This window comes from Sciurus carolinensis, chromosome 5, assembly GCF_902686445.1.
Source record: "Sciurus carolinensis chromosome 5, mSciCar1.2, whole genome shotgun sequence".
Taxonomy (NCBI): domain Eukaryota; kingdom Metazoa; phylum Chordata; class Mammalia; order Rodentia; family Sciuridae; genus Sciurus; species Sciurus carolinensis.
Window position 1 is genome coordinate 169,434,557 of NC_062217.1, and position 21,600 is coordinate 169,456,156.

At 44.1% G+C, this 21,600-nt stretch overlaps 1 protein-coding gene across 1 annotated transcript; it reads right to left on the minus strand.

The window, feature by feature from the left end:
* Positions 1 to 2,427: 2,427 nt before the first annotated feature.
* Positions 2,428 to 20,575, minus strand: Oat (ornithine aminotransferase). The gene is made up of 11 exons (XM_047553724.1): positions 20,502 to 20,575; positions 16,145 to 16,231; positions 14,260 to 14,485; positions 10,656 to 10,880; positions 10,463 to 10,558; positions 8,240 to 8,367; positions 7,291 to 7,413; positions 6,449 to 6,577; positions 5,476 to 5,589; positions 4,569 to 4,713; positions 2,428 to 3,222 (listed from the first exon to the last, which is right to left on the minus strand). The coding sequence occupies exons 3-11, from the start codon at positions 14,456 to 14,458 to the stop codon at positions 3,062 to 3,064; spliced, it is 1,320 nt and encodes a 439-aa protein (XP_047409680.1). The 5' UTR covers positions 14,459 to 14,485; positions 16,145 to 16,231; positions 20,502 to 20,575; the 3' UTR covers positions 2,428 to 3,061.
* Between the last annotated feature and the right edge of the window lie 1,025 nt (positions 20,576 to 21,600).

The window sequence follows — 21,600 nt, forward strand, 5'->3', positions numbered from 1 at the left end:
AGTAGCTGTTGTGAGACTTAACATTTTTGGATGACCAGGCACAGGCCATTTTCAAAAAGCTATTTCTTTGAACCACTACCTATGCTCAGGGCCAGCCCAAGTACTACTCAAAAAACTTTTCCAATAAATGCTCCTCCTAACAGCCCCATGAGGTCAGGAACCCTGTGCCTCCGCCAGTGGAACTCGGGGCAGCCCTGAGCCTGGCAGGGTGGAGTGGGTGACACTCTGCATTTACTCTCAACACCCACTCTACAAGGCAGTCCCCTGGGAACATTTACCATGCAGATGCCAGGCCCGCCCCTGGAGATTGCCGTATCTGATTTGAAGTGGGGCCTGGACACTGATGTCAACTTTTTAATCAAGCAAGCCAGAAGACTCTAGTGTGCAGCCAGCACAGATCGCAACCCACAAGTGTCCCAGCGCGGTGTCCCATCGGTGGGGCTGCGCAGCAGCGCAGGATGGGAATTTCAGACTGCTGGTGCGGGACGTGCACTGTCATTTTCACCTGGTGTATTGCCCTGGGTAAATCACGTCCTGTCCCAGCCTCAGTTTTTGCAGTGCTTTAGATGAGGTGACAGGGAAAGTCAGAACCCAAAGAGCAAGTCACCAGCAAGTGGGGTGAAGAGGCGGTTGTGGCGGTGACTCCTCAGAGCCTTGTCCCCTTTCTCTGGTCATAACCAGTCCTGTGTCTGGGCCTCCTGTGCTCTAGGCTCCTCCCCTTGGTGTACAGCCAGGCCTCAGCTCTGCCCATCCCCCCTCATCTGGAAGCCACCAGCGCCCAGACGCTCCCCTGTCCGGAAGCCTTCTCCCTCCTCTCTCCTCCAGTTTTCTACAACTCCGTGCCTGCAGGTCGCATGGATGAGCAAAGTGAGGCTCTAACAGCAAATGCTCCAATGTCACCGCCTGCGGTTCCTCCTGCCTCCCCCAACCTGGCTCCCTTCACCAGGGCCTCCCCTCCACGGGATCCCCAAGCCTGAAGCACAGCCCTCGCTGCCACCTCTCACACACCACACCTAGACCTGGGCCACACACCAGGGCACAGCAATAAATGTAAGTGACGAGCCCAAGTGGCAGGGGTCTTTGTTGTTGTTTTGGGGACGGGGAGGGGCGTTTTGTTGGTGTTACTTATTGAACCCAGGGGCTCTGCATCCATCATCCATCACTGAGCTACATCCCCAGCCTTTTTTGGGGGGTGGGGGAGACAGGGTCTCACTATATTGCTGAGGCTGGCCTTGAACTTGTGATCCTCCTGCCTCCCCATCTTGAGTGGCAGGGATTACAGTTGAGACCTGCATCAGGCAGGTTTTCTAATGCTGCTAAACTCACGCCCCTTCTGCTTCCCTTCCTTCCCTCAGGGGTCCCACAGCGTGCCAGCTTAGAGAATGGGTCCAAGGTGTCCATCTTCACTGCCCACTTCTTGCACTGAGGTCCCCACCATTCGGCCTGACTCTGTGCTTTGCTACCCTCTGCCCAACCTCACACTTAGGGTCTCACATTAAGACCTTCAGAGAATTTAGCCGGGAGCTTCAATCGTTAAACCTATCTGGCCTTGAGGTCTTCTGGGAGTGAGAACTGTCCTGTGCAAATTAAACTGACTCCTGAAGGAGGCCGGGATATCCACTGAGCTGTGGGAAGCAGACTCGGGGGCACTGATGGGGCTGCCCCTCAGCACCGCTGCAGAGATGGGGGTTCCCGCCCATGGCAGCACACCAGCTGGCCTGGTGCCAGCCCAGTTGCAGATGACCTCCCTGTAACTGCTCACGCACTGAAACCTCCTCTGACGTGACAGGACACATTCAAGTACCAAAGACCCAGTTCTCGTGCTGCAGAGAGGACCTTGCTGGAACCCAGAGGAGGCGAGGAACAGCCTGGCACTACTGAGCTTAGAAAGTTCACTCCTTTGAACGGCAAGCCCCGTCCAGGATCTACTCCACGGAGAATGCTCACACCAAAGAGACGTCAGCAAAACTTAATGAAAAGGGGGAAAAAAACCACTGTCATGTGACAACATGAAGTAGTCACAGGCTTTACTTAAAGAGTGAAAGGCCTAAAACAAGCTAAGTGGTTCCAAGATGAGATGAAATTGTAACATATCCACACAGAGAATGAGATAAATTTATAATTGCCAGAAACACAAAATACTCTAGGTAAAAAGAAAAACAGGGAAGTTGCAAAACATTATGTACAGAAAGGGTAAGTTTAAGAAAAATGGTATCTATGCACAGGGGAAAAGCCACTGTTCTGAAAGGGGTATAGAAGAGTCTTGTATTTTCTTTTTCTAATTCCTATCCTTTCATAGGTCACCAAAGAAAGCTAAAGTGCTCTTAGAAAACACAAGGAATAAAGCAAGGTAAGAACATTCCCCAAGAGGTTAAAGATGTTAGGTGCCTGATAAGACTGCAGGAATAGCACACTGATCACAAAACAGACATTGTAAATAAAAGCTTTATTTTAAATTTAAAGAAATGTTGGAAATAAACAATATTTTTACAAATTATAATCAAGGACTTAAAACATAATTTAGGAATGAATTCTTAATTAGAAATGATGACATCCATAGAATACTCTGGTGCTGGCCAATATAAAGTTTACTTTAAACTAGCATTTTACATATGTTTACCCATTAATCATCCTAATGCTCAATGATTGCAATGATTCAGCATTATAAAGTCAAGCATGTCTTTCATGTACTATCTCAGAGATAACTTTTTCAAATACAAAACATTTATCCCAGGCAAGGAAATTATAAAACATATATAAATTATACTGAAGGACTTGATTTGAAGGCTGTCTCTACATAGGTAGATGCAATTCACCTTAGAAAGCACACACTCCTCAGAACACTAACCACATGTAGATGCCACTCATTCTTTTAGTTGTACCACACAGCCACCTGCAGGTTCATAAATGTCACTCTATTATATATCAACTGAAAAAAATATATGTCCCAAAAAAGTCTTTGAAGACACGTGGGAGTGGAAATGTGCCGGCATTCAGAGCAGGGCTTTCTCAGGACCCCCATCTCCAGCCGGCCCCCAGGAGCCACTGAGCAGGTCCACCCTCAGAAAGACAGGATGGTCTTGTTAATGATTTCCACCGCCTCCTGGATCTCATCCTCCTTGATCACCAGCGGAGGAGCAAACCTGATGATATCGCCATGGGTGGGCTTAGCCAGAAGCCCATTATCTCGAAGCCGCAGACACACCTTCCAAGCATCGTAATCTACAGAAAAATGGTCACACACATGTGCTCATCAAGGATAAACGTCTAAACATCCCTTTCATGTTACATGGGTGGCAGCCTGGCAAAAGGGAATTCCCAGTGCCAGCTCAAGAAAGGAAGCACCAAGTTGCAGGACAGTTTTATTCTGATTTTTGGTGCTAGAGACAGTACCCAAGTGCTCTACCACTGGCTACACGTCAGCCCTCCTATAATTCTCAAAAATTAAGTTACTCCTGGCTGGGCATGTAGCTCACTTGGCTAGCATGTACAAGGCCTTGGGTTAGTCCCCATACTGTCAAAAAACAAAACAAAACATTAAAATTACATGAGCAAATTACATGTACACACCTGTACTCCGAGCTACTTGAGAGGCTGACAGGATGATCAAAATTTTGATGCCAGCCTTGGCAACTAAGCAAGACCCTCAGTAACTTAGAAAAAACCCCATCTCAAAGTAAAAAGGGCAAGAGGTCAAATGTGGAATTTTCCACCTCTGGTGTCATGCTGGTGCTCAAAACCTTGAAATCTGGAGCATTCTGTACTTGCAGATTAGGAATGCTCACCCTAATTATTCAGGAACTAATGCAAAAAAACTTGACTCAGAATGAGCAATACTCAAAACTTGGGGAACAACAAGCACCCCTAAAAGGGACGTGCTGCCTGAGCTGTGCCGTGAGCTGGTCACTTCATGGTGTGTTCTCAACCCTTATTGCACATCAAAATCATGAAAGAGTCACTGCTAATGCCAGTGCTCCACCCAACCCATCAAATCAGAGTCTCCAGGGCAAGGCCAGGCTTGACTCCTTTTAGAAAGTCCCCTAGGTGACTCTAAAGTGCAGCCAAGGCTGGAATCACTGCTTTAAAAGGAAGTGTTATCATAAGAAAATCCAAAAATGAGCCCTTGAGGGTTATTACCAATGATACACTGGAACATCAAACTGTCCACTAAGTGACAGCTGGCATTATTTTTATTATCATCAACATCATCATTGCTATTATCATTACTGCTCTGAACCTCAGCTGGTGTAGAAAGTATCCAGGTGAGGGATAACAACAGCAAAAAGGAAACTCCCAAGAACAGCATTCCATCCAGACTGACAGAAAACAACTCAGAACCTCCAAGTGCTGTGTGACTCACTGAAGGTGGAAAAACAGATGCCTGAGAGGAACAGCAGCAGGTCAGTTAGTTAATGTGCACTCATGCTGCTCCATCTAAAGACCCGGCCAACAGGCCAACGGACAGCGCAGAGGGTCCCCTACACCCAACTAAAGTTGCAACCAACCAAAGTGTCAAACATGCTCTAGGCTCATCCTTAAAAAACAATAGGAGTGTGTTATCGACATACCTTTGGTCTCTCTAATAACAATGGCATTTAACAACCCTTTTCCTCTCACGGCAGTTACAATGTCAGAGGGCAGCTTCATGAGTTCGTTCCTCAAGATAGTACCCATCTTATCTGCATTTGCAGCGAGGTTTTCTTCCTCCAAAACCTATGTTTAAAGCAAAATTAGGTGACAGTTACGAATGCCCTTTTCTGGTTGCTCCTGGGAGGGCGACCTGGACTACAGCAAAGGAAAACAAGACTTAGAGCAACTCAGTTATCACTCGTTTTTCAAGGTCTATGTTAAGTTCTAATTAAACAGACAACAGCTCAGAGCCTTGCACTAGTCACGTATCTATTTTCAACCTGATTTCACGGCAAAATATAGACGTGTTTAATATACTTTATGATATACTATCATTTGGACACAATCGGTTGTAGTTAATTTGAAGACTATAATTTTTAAATTGCAGAGTTTCCTTTCTTTCCTCTAAAAAAAAAATCCATCCTCGGAGATTGTGTGATGGTTTTATGCTCAAGCCTGAAAGCACTGAAATTGCAGGTTGCATGTGCGGAGCTGGGGACTGAGCCCAGGACTGCGGGCACGCTAAGCACCCACTTGGACTCTACCCTCGGAATCCATACTCCGGGGAACGAGAAGTCCTGCTTGCTAAGCCAAAAGCAGATCAGTAGATTAGCACTCTCTCAGGGGCAACCAGGGCCTGAGGGCCCCAAGCCCCTGTGACTGATAGCTCAAGGCGACAGGTTAAACGGCCTTAAGAAGCCGTGCTCTTGAAGTCTTTCCTCTGTACTTCACGTTGTCTAATACCTCACAGTCTTATTCAATTTCTTATTATGCCATGGGCCCAAATTTAAAATCACCTCAACACTCCCTGAGGAGGCAGCTGGAGTTTGACTGGGTCAGTTTTACCTCAAGGGCTGCGATGGCCACGCGGCAGCCTAGTGGATTGCCACCGTACGTAGAGCCGTGCTCCCCGGGTTTGATGGTCAGCATGATCTCATCATCACACAACACCGCCGACACCTGGAAGACAGCCAGTTCACCCCGTCATTTCTCAGGTACAATTCTCATTCTTAGCACACCAGGAACATGAAAATTTATACAGATGCGATATTAAAGATACACAAACCCTTCAACAAATGAGAGTTTATATCTGTCACCAGTAATTAGCAGTGATCCCCAAACACGTCATAAATATGCTAGGCGCACTTCAATGGCACAGAACAATGCGATTTCAGAACTAAATGTGGAAAGCCATTTCTGCAATGGCATAACTACGATCTCCTCTGGTTTCAAGGGAAATGTTCTGTCTGGCTGCTTAGAAAACAGCTGTGCACCCCCCTCAGCAAGGCAGTCCATCTACGCAGAAGCAACTCCTCCCCTCCGGGCCTTCATCAAGGCCCAACCATTAGTTCTGGAGAGCAAGACCAAGGACACGGCCAAACACTGCTATTGTCAACTGCTATGTTCATCAGCTGGGGTTCTAAACACTTAGTTATGCCAAAGGACAGGCATCTGCAGACACAGTTTTCAGGTAAGATGCTTCCATCCAAATCAAATGCCACAGCAAATTCCAAGGCATGCTCCACTCTTTGGGCAAACTCAACTAAGTGGAACACAGAAAACCTTTTTAGTACAGATATTCTAGGTGGCCCACAGCACTACTGGTGAAAACCAAACCATCTACCCTAATAAGCTATAGTCCATGTATGCATAATATATAAAAATACTCTCTACTGTCATGTACATCTAAAAAGAACAAATAAAACATTTTAAAACCATCTGAAAGGAATTCATTTCCACAATCAGTAGGTGTTGAAGTATTTTGGAGGTCTACTTCAGGAGAGCAGAGAATGGGAAGAAAGCTCAACGCTGAACTTACAGGGTATAAGCCACCAGAAAGGGCCTTTCCAAGGAGAACTAGGTCAGGTCTGACACCCTCATGATCAACAGCCAGCCACCTGCCAGTCCTGGCCAACCCGGTCTGAATCTCATCGGCAATAAACAGGACCTATTGGGACACAACACAACAGCACTAATTCATTTTCATTTCCACAGAGAAAACAGTATGGCCTTATTTCCCCTCCCAGCAAACGTGTAATTTCACATGCCCTCCAATCTGTGAAAATGGCTTAATTACCCACACAACTTCAAGAGTGTCCTATGAAAAGCCAAGACACACCAACTGTTTGCTGCAGGGGGCCATGACCTCCCCAGGGTTCCCCCCCCCGGGGGGCACAGATCCACTTATGCAAATGTGGGGGGTGGGAGGGCTTTCCTGTCAGTAGCGACCCTCTGGGATAAAATCACTTAATTGCCCCATAAACGTTCATCAAATAGCTTCCATGTGTCAGGAACAGAAAATGGCCAACAAAATCCACTCATAACAGCCTTGGTGGGCGAGGGGCTTGGCCAAAACTTCTGCAGCAGAGGGACATGGCACAGGGTTTGGGAGATGTTAATAGTGCAAGGCTCCCAGGAAGAGAGGAGGAAAACACTGAGGGCCAGGAGGTCTGCAGCTCTGCCCAGAGCACAGGTTCCAGCCCGGAGTTCCAGAACTGTCACAGATCAGCTTCCCATGCAACCTCTAAGTACTTGCAAGTTCCTAAACTCTTGGATTATGTCTCCCTCTAGTGGAAAGGCGATTTAATCTCCATGCTTATCCTAACAGAATTCAGGGACAGAAGTCAAGCAGGGCCCACTGGTTCTGTTAACGTGGACAACCTGGTGCCTGGTGCAGAGTTCTCTCACTCCCACTAGGTAACCTGGATCTGGAACAACAACGCCGGCTTCACCCTGAATGGGTTCTACCATGAAGGCGGCAACGTTGGGATCCTGAAGAGCACGCTGCAGAAGAAAGAGGAGTAAGTTTTAATGACTTCCTTGCTACCGTATTTGTGAATCTGAAACCATATACTACACACATTTTCCTGTGGACAGTAAGTATGCAAATCAAGTTTTTTGCACTAACTTGTATTCTACTTCACAGATATACCATTTCCCACTGGCATTCAATTCCCAGACACTCCGAATACTTCAGGTTTAAATTATATTATCCTACGCTTTTCTAACACATAACTATATATAAATAAAACCTATAGCAAATTGCCTTTTAGAGCTACTTTAGGCTTTTTTACAAAAGTACTCCACTTTGGAGCCAGGGATGTGGCTTCATGGTACAGCATGTGCTTGGCATGGGTGAGGTCCAGGGTTTAATCCCCAGTATCACTGAGAAAAATAAAATTTTTTAAAAAGACCCTACCTGATGACTTTAAAAAGCTGGCTAAAAACTGAAATTTTATGGAGGAATTAAGCAGGTAACGCTCAGGGTATTAGGAAAGATACAAACCTCAAGGGGCTGTTGGTTGGTTGGTCCTTAGGATTAAGACCATAGAACCACTGCAAACTACCGACCATTACTAAGAATGAGTCTGAACTTTGGCCCAAATGAATAAGACAAATGTTCACTAGAGTCACAGGACTTGTTTTGTTTTGCAGTGCTGGGGATGGAGCCCAAGGGCCTCCCACATGCTAGGTAAGCACTCTCACTGAGCTGTTCTCAAAATATGCAAAATATGCTATGAGCATATTTTGAATCCACATATTCAACAAAAAAATCATTCAAAATTTTTTGTAGTCACTCTGAGCTAAGCACCATGTTACACTGAAGTACCTCGAGTGCAGGAAGATCATTGTATGGGATGACTTCAAAACCTGGCATAAAGGGTCCAAACCCATCATAACTGGTTGGGTCTGTGGAACTGGAGATAGCAGATAACGTTCTACCCCAAAAGTTTCCAGCTAGAAAGGAGAAACAAACAGTGATTATTCTAAAGAACCCAAGAATTTAAAAAGCACTACCCCTACAAAATACCTTGAGAAGTCTGACTAAAAAATAAATTCAGAATTTGCTTTGGAGAACCTCTGATGAGCTTCTATTAAAGCTAATCCAATATTAAACACCTTGGTTCATCTGACATAAGCCCACTAGGTCTGGCCTTGGAATTCCTACCAAGGCCCTTCTCTACTGGCCTCCTGACTATTGTATAGAGCCCTGAGGATACTCACTTTACTTAGAATGCTCCCAACCCTAGTCCTCAGTGCATGTTTTCTAAAGAAGGCACATTTATGATGCTGATATGAGAAAGAGAATGCCTTCCACAGAGAACCAGTACTTTTCCTTTTCAAACACCAATACTGCAGGCTAACTACTCAACAGAATGCATTTTCCATTTCATTTGTGGAAAAGATCCTCAGGCAACCAAGCACTTTCCATTCTGCCTTCCCTGCCATTACAATGCTTTATCACCTAAATGACAGACCACTGCCTTTCTTCAGGATCACTATTCTACCTCTAGTAAATGTGACTGAGGACCCACTAGATGTCCCGTACTATTCCAGCAGCAGGGAATGAAGGGAGATTACACTGGCAAGCTCCCTGCCCCTCAGGGAGCTTCCTCTCTAGGAGGGAGCTAACACCATAACATAAACCAGCAAAGCATCTCACTAGGTACCTTCAGATGGGGCAGAATTCAAAAAAGAAAGGAATAATGTAGAATAATAGAGAGGTCGGGACGCACCCACATTAAGGATGTTTTTATATCTTCCCACTACCTCTGCCAGCAGCAATGCCATTAACTCAGTACTGGATCATTCTCTTAACAATGCTTCTTGGCATCTCCAGGTGCTACTCCAGCAAAAGCCTCCTTCTCCTCCTCTCACCCACAAGTAACCCCATCTTTTACTCATCTACAAACAATAGCATATTGATTCTGGCCAGGCTTAAGAAAAACGCACCAGTAAGACCGTGAGCCTGTCTGTTCTCTACCTAACATCAGGTGTCTCATCCTCACCCTGCAGGTATAGGGGACTTACAGTTGGGGACAGTCTTCTGCTGTCTCTCCACCCCACTGACTCACCAGCTTCTTTCAATACTCGGGTGAAAACATCTTTGCACCCTTTGCTAATATGAAAGAGACTGGAAACAGTCTGTAAGAATGAAAATCACCAGAAACACTATTTTTGTTTGCAAGAGACAGTTATGTTGTCCTACAACTAAGGCACAAGATTTTAAAATGGCAAGTTACAGAGTTGTATAAAGATTTTTTCTTTGGCAATACTAATCTGTCATCTTAAATACTGGTTGCCTCTGCCCATCAATTGAACTCTGGCTTATATCATGTTATGGGGTTTATAATTTAACTGCATGTGTTCACAAGGTAAAATATTTAATGATTTTAATTATTAAGAATTAGCACAAGAATTAATTTTGATCACACAGTGATAAATCAATACATACTTTTTTAAATTAAAAATCAAACTAAGCTTAGAAAGTCAAAACCTATTATTTGAACATCATATAAAGATTCCTAGAGTTAGATGACATCATCTCAATTAACTGTTAGTTTCCCTAACCAGAATTCAAGTTGCTCCTCTCTATCATTCTCATAAGTGTAATAGGGGCAGCCCAAGGCCTCCTCTTCCCAAAAGCCTCTAAGAAGAACGTGGCACAATGATACAACCAACATTAAGACTCAAAAGTCACATCGTACATAGGATGCGGCCCCTCTAACATATCCTAACCCCAAAACATGAGCAAACCCCTCTACCACAGACCATCTAACTGGAAAACTGCTATGGGGAAAATATGCAGATGAGAAATTAAATCATAGAATCACTCATTTGAGGGAGGAAAAGTAGGAGTTAAGAAAATCTCATATATAAAGAAATAACTTGAAATAAGTCCAAGAAGAGGAAATTCCTCATTAATTTTTATGAAACATTCAGCAAATAACATGTCAAGTACCAAGCAAGCACACTAGAAATATTTCATCAGTAATTAAAGTGGAAAGTGAAACCGTATATTGAAATCATAACGGTGCTTAGCGACACGTACCTGCGAACACAATCTTGGCCTTATATTTCTGAACGCCCTTCACAGAGTAGCCCCACCGGCGCGCAAGTTTGCAGGCAGTCTCCCCAGCCTCCACTCCTAGTTGGGGGGAGATGCTCAGATTTAAAAATGCTTTAAATGATCAGGAATTAAGATTACTGTCCTGGGTATTTAACAAGAAAAGGCAATGCTTTACCTGTATTCATGGGAAGAACTTTATGGTAATTGAACAGTTTGGTAACATACTCCTCGTATTCACCAAGCACGTTATTATAGAAAGCCCGCGATGTTAACGTCAGCTTGTCCGCCTGACTCTTCAGAGCATTCACAATCTTGGGGTGACAGTGTCCTTGGTTGACAGCACTGTAAGCACTCAGGAAGTCAAAATATTTTCTGCCTTCTACATCCCATAGGTAGATACCTAAAATATGTCAGGAAGGAAAAGAATTTTAGAAAATTACTATGTGACATGAAGTCCAAAAATTAAGACTGCTAACAAGCCCTCTGAATGCCTACGTGTAAAACTCCATGTATTTTTTCATGGTTAAGGTTGTTTCAGTTCAAGCATAATAAACAGGTTTATAAGGAATTATTAAGGTTATATTTTATCTATCCAGCATCAAAATATACACTGAACAAGAAGAGCACAAAAATGTTATAAACTCTGGAGTGATACTTTTACCTAATTTTAATATTTACTGCCATTAGGATTTAAAAGTAAAGAAGTTACACATGATAGACAATAATCATTGAAGAAGACTATAACGACCCACAGAATACGGATATTTGGCTGGGTGTATTGGTGCACACCTGCAATCCCAGCAACTCCAGAGGCTGAGGTAGAAGGATCACAAGTTTGAGGCAAGTCTCAGCAATTTCCTGAGACCCTATCACAAAAGAAATAGTAAAAAGGACTTGGGATGTGGCTCAGTGGTAAATGACCCTGGGTTTCTAATCTCCAGAACCAAAAGAAAAAAATAGGAACGTATTTGTAAATCACATATCGAATAAGAATCTAGTATCCAGAACTCTCATAATTCAATAACAAAATCCATTAAAAAATTAAAAATAGACAACTTAAAGAGATATTTTTCCAAAAGCAAACAAATGGCCAAAAAGCATAAGACAGACATTCATCATCACTAGTCATTAGAGAAATGCAGATTAAAACCACAATAAGATAATGTCTCATGCTCCCTAAGATGGTTATAATCTTGAAAAAAAAAAAAAAAGAAAAGAAAACAAGTTCGGGCAAGGATGTGAAACCCTGGAACTCTCGCACATTGCTAGTATTAAATGCAAAATGGTAGAGCTGCTGTGGAAAAGTCGGCAGTTCCTCAACAAGCTACACACAGAATTACCAAATGACCCTGCAACTCCACTCCTAGAGCACACCAGAAAGAACTGGAAGACAGGTGTTCAAACATGAACTTGTATGGCATTCATAGCAGCCCTATTCCACAATAGCCAAAACGTAGAAACAAGTCAAACACCATCAACTGGCGAACAGTCAACAAAATGTGCTACATACGATCAAATATTATTCAGTCATAAAAAAGAATGAAATTCTGACACACGCTATGACATGGATAAATGAACCTTGAAAACATTAGGCCAAGTGAAAGAAGCTAGACACAAAGGCCACATGTTATAGGTTCCACTTATATGAAACATTCAGAATAAGCAAATCCATAAAAAGGCAGAAAATAGCTCAGTGGTCACCATCAGCTGAGGGAAGGGGACAGGGGGATGAATATTAATGGGTGTGAGCTTTCGTTCTGAGGTAATGAAAACGTTCTGGAATTAGACACAGGTGATGGCTACACAACATTGTAAATCACATTTTATGCCACTGGACTGAATGCTTAAAATAGTAAATTTTATGTTAGGTACATTACAAATTTTTTAAAACCCTGACTCTGTAGACATTGGAACGTATTAGGGGCTTGTAGATACCCACCCTTTACCATGTATCACACTGTGTTAGGTGCTTCCACACCTTACCAAAACCCCTCCTGAGAGTTACCAACTCTGTTGTACAGATCTAAGGAAATGGAAGCTCAAGTCAGTCACTAGTCTGGGCTGGCACAGGAAACAGGAACTAGAATCCAGACAGCCAAATTGTCATGGGCCAGACTCTGCTAATGTATGTGAAGAAAATTTTCATAAAACAAATTGTTTCTAAACCTGTAATGCATAAATCTAGATTTTCATTTGTCAAAAGAAAATATGTGTATATTACAGTACTGGTCCAAAATAATACTGGTAATGACAAAAATATTTAATATACTTATATTGTCATCTTCTGGCACAAAGCCAAATAATAAAGTTTGGTCTAATTTGTTATGGCTGTTATCTCAAAATGCAGATTAAATCACGATTTGGCAACTATCAGTATAATCACTTATTTGGACAAGAATCATGGATGCTAAAATTATGAGTAAGTTTCATGAGTAACAGGATATCTACAGTCTTAAACTACGTCCCAACAAGACAAAGGGGAAAATGTAACTTTGCACTGGAGAAGCCTGGCAGACAACAGCTTGTCAAGCGATGGAAGCCAACACTAGCAGCAACAGGGAAATGGCTTTCTCGCCGTGAGGCACTGAGAAAGGCAGGACGCCACACAGGTGACTAACCTGACTGTGGTCATTAGCAATCACCAGCCCAAACTGAAGTGCACTACAAAATCATCAGCCAGTGCACTTCAAAAATAACAGGATCAAAAGATAAAGACTGAGGGACTTGTTCTGGATTAAAACTGGGACGTATCTATAATCCCAGCAACTGGGGAGACTGAGGCAGGAAGAGAGCACAATCCAGGCCAGCTTCAGCAACTCAGCGAGACCCTGTCTCAAAATTGAAATTAAAAAGAGCTGGGAGTCAGGCATGATGGCACACGCCTGTAATTCCAGCAGCTTGGGAGGCTGAGGCAGGAGAATCCCAAGTTCAAAGCCAGTATCAGCAAAAGCGAGGAGCTAAGGAACTCAGTGAGACCCTGTAAAATACAAAATAGGGCTAGGGATGTGGCTCGGTGGCTGAGTGCCCCTGAGTTCAATCCCTGCTACCAAAAAAAAAAAAAAAGAGAGAGAGAGAGCTGAGGATGTAGTTTAGTAGTAGAGCTCCTCTGGGTTGAATCCCCAGTAACAAAAAAGAAAAAGACAACAAACTTGCCAACTGGAATAACTCATGATCAGGAGTTCTTTTGTTATAAAGGACAACGAATGAATCTGGGTATATTGATTACTAATGGTGTTATATCAGTGTCAATTTCCTGATTTTAGTAATTACATGAGAAAAAGTAAGTCCTATATCTTAGGAAGACACACTGGGCATTTAGGGGTAAAGAGGCATCATGTCTGCTACTTGCTCTCCAACAGCTCAGGGAAAAATGTAAAGTATACAGGGTGGGAGGGGGAAAAGAGAGCATTCCAAAAGTGGTAAAATGTTAGCACTCAGGGACTCTGGATGAAGAGTAAAAGAAAACGATTTAGCATTACTGTTACAACTTTCCTATATGTCCAAGATTCAGTCAAAATAAAAACTAACAGAAAAAAATGGCAACAATATTACAGTACTTTCTGTATTTCTCCCACATTCCCCTGGTGAGGCCCACCATGAGGAAGACTAGCTGATCATCTCTGTAGACCCGAGGTGACACTGGACGCTCTGTAAAGGTTGAATGAACCCCATCTACAACACGGGCATTCAGTGCATCTGGGGAAATGGACAGAGAAAACAGAGAAGCAATTCATTTTTATAAAAAGTTCCAAGCAAAAGTGAATTAACTTAAAACATACCTTTTCCTTTCTCCAGGGCCACAGGTAAAGGGTGGTAATTGTGTGCACCATATTTAGATTCCCGTTCAAAAATGTAATCCGAGGATGGAGGTCCCTGGACTGTCTTTTTAGTTGCAACAGATGTGGCAGAAGCCACTGAAGAATGAACTCCACGGCGAAGCACTGCAGCAGTCTGCAGATGTGCTAGTTTGGAAAACATTGTCCTCCAAGCAGGAAAACCACAGACCTGTCCAAAGAAAAGAGAAGGCATTAGGAGGAAAACCTCCCAGGGTCAGTCTGTCTGCTCACTGGGCACTTGCTGACCCTCTACAAAGGGAGAAAATCAGAGAAGGCTACAGGAGAGCAGCACTGGGGCAGGAGCACAGGGCCCAGAACTATTCTGGGGCTTGAAGGAGGGTTTTTTTGTTGCTCATTTTGAGACCTGGCATCACCTGGTCTCTGCCTTCTCCTCTCTGCTGCCTGCAGGGGCTGGTTTTGAACTCATGGGCTCAAGTGCTCCTCCCACCTCAGCTTCAGAGTGCAAAGCACTACAAGACCTTGCTGCCACCACTACCACCTTCCCCCAGACCATCCCTACTCAGCTGGCTTCTTTTTTTGCATTTTGACTCTATACTTTTATGCAGGGAGTGAAGCAATTAAGAAAGAATTTGAATTCTGCAAAGACATCAGGGATCGTCCTCAAGGAAAACTAAGAGATGTAGAGAGGAATTGTTGGCTTTGGGGGGATACAAAGAGCTAAACCCTAAAGACATAAACTACAAAAAGTAAAATTCCTATTAGTCACAAAAATCTAAATCTGTTGGTCAGATTTATCATAAACAAAGGCGAGGCAAAGACTAGGGAAAAATGTTTTATAATTTAATTTGGAAAAGTCTTAAAGAGCCTTTTATAGTCAGACCAAAAAATAATATAAATGTAAAAGATAAAAAAGGTAATTCCCAGAGAAACAATTTATTTTGCTAGGATAACTGCTTCTATAAAACTCGCCACCCCCCAAGAAAAGAAAAGTTGTACCAGAAAAGCAGTTTGAAGGAGGGAAAGATAATCAGGACCTAGAAAACATCAAACTACAGTTATCTGTCTGAATTTCAGTACTAAAACATGATCAGGTACATGATGGCATACACCTGCAGTCCCAGCTACTTGGGAGGCTGAGGCAGGAGGATCGCAAATTTGAGGCCAGTCTGAGCAACACAGAAAGACCCTGTCTCAAATAAATAAATTAACTGAATAAAACCTTAACAGGGTTAGGGATACAACTCAGTGGTAAAACATTTGCCTAGCATGCTGGAGTTCCTGGGTTCAATTCCCAGCACTATGAAATGAAAAAAAAAAAAAAAAAGAAGAAAGAAAGAAAGAAACCCTGAGCATCTCTGAGCACACTATTCACTCACATACATTCTGCATATTTCAGTCAGTCATGCTACTGTCTCCAGTTGCTACCAGTCCTAATACCAGACCCCACCAGCGGTTCACCCACCTCTATATCCAGTTCACCATTCAATATCGTGACACGTCATGAAGTAAAGACTAAGGTACAGAAGGAACTAAGAACAGAAAGGAAATGCAAAAACATGTCTGGGGGAAAAGTTTTCAAGATAAAGTGCAATATTAGGAGAAAGGTGCCAAAACTAGGTATACTTAGTATATCTATACATACTTATTTTTTAAAAGACTGGTTCGTTCATGTTTCAGCAGAGCCTGTCCATGACAAGTCAAACCATGCACAATCTTACAGCATTCTTGATGTGAGCTGCCAAATTAGCAAAACACAGTCCTTGGGTTTGGCTCACTTCCCTTTCAACTTGGCACCATCCTACAAAGCCAGTGTTCAGGAATCTATAATTGCTAAGCAAAATCAGCACTCTGGTTTGCAAAGACTCACCAACAATTCTTTCTTCCCACGGTTCAGACTAGAATACAGATTTTCAACCTGAGATGCAAAGATGGTTTTCAGAGGGTCCAATAGCTCCTAAAACAGAATGCAGAATTTTAGGCAGAGGTTTTCATTTCTCTAAGGAGAAGGTCCATGACTTTCTCAAAGGGGTCTGTATTAACAACCAAAAAGAGTAATAAAAGAATCCTTAGACTATAGGTGGCTGCTAGCAAAAACGTCCACTTGTACTGGACAGGACTTCCCAGAACACCACTACTAAGCCTGAAATGCTCAGTTTTGATTTCTTTCTTCAGTTCCATATGCTCTACTCAGTACAATTAACTGTTTCACCTACTAAATATTTCAATGACATTAATTTTTGCCTATAACATTAATAATAAAACACAGCAATGTATCCTCTCAGGCAATACTTACTGGCACTCTAGGTGCAGCTTTCTAAAGAGCTGTATAGCCATAATAAAGCCTTAGGGGTGTTCAGACCCCAACCAATAATTTGACTCCTAAGATTTATTTTTAAAAAATGTTCAGGAATGTGGAGAAACTTCCATGTATAAAAGATGTTTCAACAATATGAGAATGGTTCAGTGTCATCATACACATAATGTGTAGCCACCTAAAATAAGCACATGATACCTTAAGATGTCTTATGACACCTGACTACGCAAAAGACACAGGGAACACTGTCAGGATAGGCACGGAAAGGGCACCGTAGCCGATTTGTACTATTCTGTACTTTCCACATTTTCTACAATGGCCAGGAATTACATTTATAATCAGGAAAAAAAAAAAAAAAAAAAAAAAACACTATTGGGAATGAAACTGGATGCCCACCTGGGTACATTAGACAAAGAAAACACTTAGGCCACAATCAAAGCTCAACTAAAAGATAGGGTTTCATAAACTGAGAAATGGAACGTGGTTAAAAAAAGGTAGGGGGCTGGGGCTGTAGCTCAGTTGGTAGAGTGCTTGCCTCGAATGCACATAGGCCCTGGGTTCAATCCCCAGCACCACAGGGAAAAAAAAGAAAAAAGAAAGAAAGGTAGAAGTCACTACCCCTAGGAAGTGCAACCTTGATTATAATTAAGTCCAAGGGTTCATCTGATCCTCAGGGACAGGGTCAAATTAAGCCACCAAGGCTGGCAGTGGTGACTTTACTAGTAGGAGGCAGAGAGGTACTCACAAAAAGGTGGAAGGGGGTAAGGCTTACAAAGCCCTAAAAACACAATGAATAACATCTTTTTTAGTTAACAGGGAGACTGCAAGTGAAAAGAATCTTTGCAATTATCTAAATTCAACATTCCCTTTTTATACAACAGTTATCTACTCAGCTAATTCCCAACAGAAATGGGACCAAAAAAAATCCATTTATCTGCTGAGTTCAGGCAGTTTTATTAAAGGGTAATCATAAATTAGTGACACAACAGTAACATTCAAATCATCCTTAAAGATGAATTCTAGATACTGAGTTGAACTGGAAAAAGTCACAGGGTGCACACACCATGATGTACCAGAATCCTGTAAACACATTTCTATTAAAGAGCCCTCTGTGTTCAGGTTACTGTGCTTGGCACTATATAAGAAATATCAGACTCAAGATGGTCTTAAAACTAGTCAACATCAATAATTTCCTCTTCCAAAGGGTTTGGAAAACCCTCACAAAAAGAGTGAAATGTCCCCAGTTTGGTGACCAGGATTTAAATTCTGTAATTCTGAAGAGTATCACTGGGTGATTTTTGTCAATCCTTCTAAGCTTCGATTTCCCCATTTGTAAAATAGGCTGAAGCCACTCAAGGTCATCACTGAGGATTAAGGAGTTTACATGCAAACTCACAGCCTGGCACAAAACAGTCATTTAGTTCCCTTCTGCCCTGAATTCACAAGGAAACTAGCCAATTTCTACAACATAAGTCAACAGTGCCACATTTCAGGTCTTAAACTGAATTTTTTCCTCAAAAAAATACTCTTCTTGACAAAAATTCAGAAAACACAGACAAGAAACTTACCTGCAATCCCATATGTAAGAGACAGGCACTGACCTTTTTTTCTATAAACACTATACACATTGTTGTTGTTGTGTTCTACCCTCCCCTAGAGAATTTACCACACAAGTCCCTCTACAGGAGTCCCAGAATTTTGCAGATTTTTGTCACAGGTTTTAACACTTCAGGCCACTTGTTTTCAAGTCTGTCCCTGCTGGACTCTCATGTTTTTTAAAAGGCCAATAACCATGCCTTAAAATTAAAATTCACCTAGCCCAGGTCAGGGATTCTATTGGCATTCTCTGCCTGTCAAAATCCAGGTCATTCCTAAGTACACTAAGGACTCCTAAAGTGGCCAAGATAGTAACAGAAGGTAACTGAGACTACCAAGATGAGACTTCAGCTACCCATCGCTGACCAAGCAGAAGTAACTGAGGAGGTTTCCACTCTCTGCATCTGGAAAACTAATCTTTTCACCAAGAGTCCACCACTAAATCTAATGGCCTTCAGAGGTCAAAAATAATGTTACAAACTGTTGTGCATTTAATCAACACTCAGAATCTGGAAATGAGAACAAATTACTATTGACAAGCTAAACACTTTTAATACTTAATGTTTTAAGTAATCTGCCTAATTAACACAATCTTTCAGGATCTCAATACTCCCTCACCTATCAGCCATCTCACCTACAGCAGATCCTCCCTACAACAAAATTTCCATAAAAGGCCGCATTCTGAAGAGTTAATTTAGCCTGCATTATTAAATATGATTTTCTTAAATTACCCTGAAAGAATCGTCAGTGTAAAGTCATCAAAAAGCCATTGAAAATATTTACTTTTCTGGGGTAACCATTCACAAATACAGGCCTTTTTTCTTTTTTAAAGTTCTGCCAACAAAAGCTTTTTAATGCAATCGATATTCTTGCTAAAATTCAACTCAAGTGCGTCAATGGCAAACAACTAAGGATTACTACTGAGAAAAGATTGGGTAAACCACACCGCACCCTTCACACACCTCCAAAATTCACCCATTCTCTAGTATTTTTAAGATGAGACTCAGACCATCCTCAAGAACTCAGTAAGGGGCATAAAATGTGCACACAAATAACTGTAGTCAACATTGTGCAGGAAAAACATGAAATCACCTCTTTGAGAAAAAAGTACCTTTTTAAGAACTTTTAGTACTTACATTGGGAGGAATGCAAAACTAATATGAAACGCCATGAAAAACTGCAAAACCCTGAACAATAAGTTCTGTATTTAAATCTTGTTTTTATTAAAAGATTCTTTTTCATAGTCAAGAACTAGATTCTCTTCAGTCAGAAGAACCAGGATATTCTAATGAAAAGAATATGTTTATTTCAGGGTAATAAGAATAAAGATTTTGGATCACAATTTAAAGAACTGTTCTGGGTTCAAGTTAGGTAACTAGTTTACTTACAGAAACTCTTACAACCCCGGAAGGAGAGATTCAGAATGGAAAATTTGGAAGTTAGTAATGCAAGGTAAAGCCACTTCGTTCCAAACTCGCTCTCCCGGCCCCTTAATGTATCACCTTCATTTATCTAAAAGCAAAGCTGAACGCCAAGAAGACAAAATACAGCAGGCCAAGGGGAGGCCGTTCCACCGAATTTAACCAGAATTCACCATGCTTAGCAATGTTTGCCAAGGAACCTAAGGACGAGATCTTCGTACTGAAAGATCTGCTGGCCCCAAGCCCTTGACACCACCCAACTAACGTTACTGTGCGGTACGATCTACTTCCGTAATTCTTTTATTTGGACAAAGGCTGAAGGGGGAAAGCTGGGGAGGGGAGGGATGGCAGGGCTGGCGGCGGGGCGCAGGGGCTGCCAGGGAGGCGGTGGACCCGCCCGCAGGTTGCATCAGCGCCCCCGCCCCAGGCCAAAGTCGCCGGCTGACCGCGCCGTCCCCGGCACCCACGAGGCGCCCCCTCGCCGACCGCAGGGACCCAGGGCCCCGCGCCCCCAACGCCTCCTTCCCGGAAACCCCAGCCGGAGGGCCGGGGCGCTGGGACCAGGAAGGGCGAAGGGCCGAGGCCCGGCCCCGCGGGCCGCGAGCCAGGGTCGGCCGGCTCCGCCCGGTGCCACATCCACAGCCCGCTCTGCTCCCGCGGAACCGGGCCGGGGATGCGCCGCCCTGCTCGCCACAGCCGCGCGCCGGCCGGGTTCCAGGCCGCCGGGTCCGAGCCGCCCGCGGCGCGAGCGGGCCGCGGAGGCGGAGCCTGCCCGCCAGCGGATGCCCAGCATGCCCGCGGAACCGCCCGGACCGCTTCGGACGGCGGCCGCACGCCCGGGGCCCGACCTCGGGCTCCGGCTCGGCCCCAGCCCCGCGGCGCCCGCGCGGTACCTGACGGCGCCTGGGAGGACGGTGCGGGACACGCGGCAGCTGGGCAGGTCAAACGCAGCAGCGCAGCACTGCGCGTCACCCAGCCTTAAGGCGCGGCGTGCGCCCCGCCCCGGGACGCGCTCGCCTCCCATTGGCTGGGGCCTGGGGCTGGGCACCAATCGTATGGGCCTCGCCCTCGCCCCGCCCTCCCCGGCCGCGCGCTGAGACTGGTCCTCACTGCGCGGGTTCGAGCCTCGCCTGCGCCTACTGAGAGGCGCTGAGAACGCTGAGCATCGCTGCCCGCCCTCTGCTGGCAAGAAGACCGAGGCCCGAAGGAATAAAAAGACTTGCTCTCCACCCGCCCGCAGTTTTTCCGTGGCGAAGGGACCTGGGGATGGCTGTTGGGTTCAACCTCCTCCCCGCGCTGCCGGGCCCCCTCTTGTTCCCCACCTCGCGGGGCCTTATCGGGCCACCAGCACCAGATGTTGGGGCCCCGTGCCCTGATGTGCAGCACAACTGAGTTGTACTTCTGAATCCTCCTCCAGAATCATTGCTGCATCCAGGTAATGCACTGCCCACCTGTTCATTGCCGATGTTAGATGCTCAAATGATGGCAACACTGGATACAAGTTTATCCTGCGGTGCCCTTCACATTTCACATGTGAAATAAAACTCAGAACTCAAAATGAATATCCCGAAATAATCTCATGTTAGAATCAGAAGGAATGTGGATATCGTTCAGTTTACAAGATTTGTTGTATATTGGAAGGCAAAGACCCAGAGAGGAGAAGCAACTTACCCAATAAGTGAGGAGCAATCCAGTCCTGTACGCTACCCAGGTCTCTCTAAGCGTTGTGGCCAACAGCTGCAGGCAACAAGATTACATGTCAGGACTATGTTCCACTGGCCCCAGTAATCAGTCAGGGTTTCAGTCATTAACACATGGCATACTCCAATTGGGAAAAAGCTACCGGCATGTGAGAGAGTAAATCACAGGGGCGGAGTAATCTGGGACTAGTGATCAGGGAGGGTCATTATCAGTCCTAGGACTCTTTGGCCTAGAAGTCGGGTTTCCAGAACCCAAAGAGAGGGGAGTGTGAGGAGAGACCACCTGCCTGGG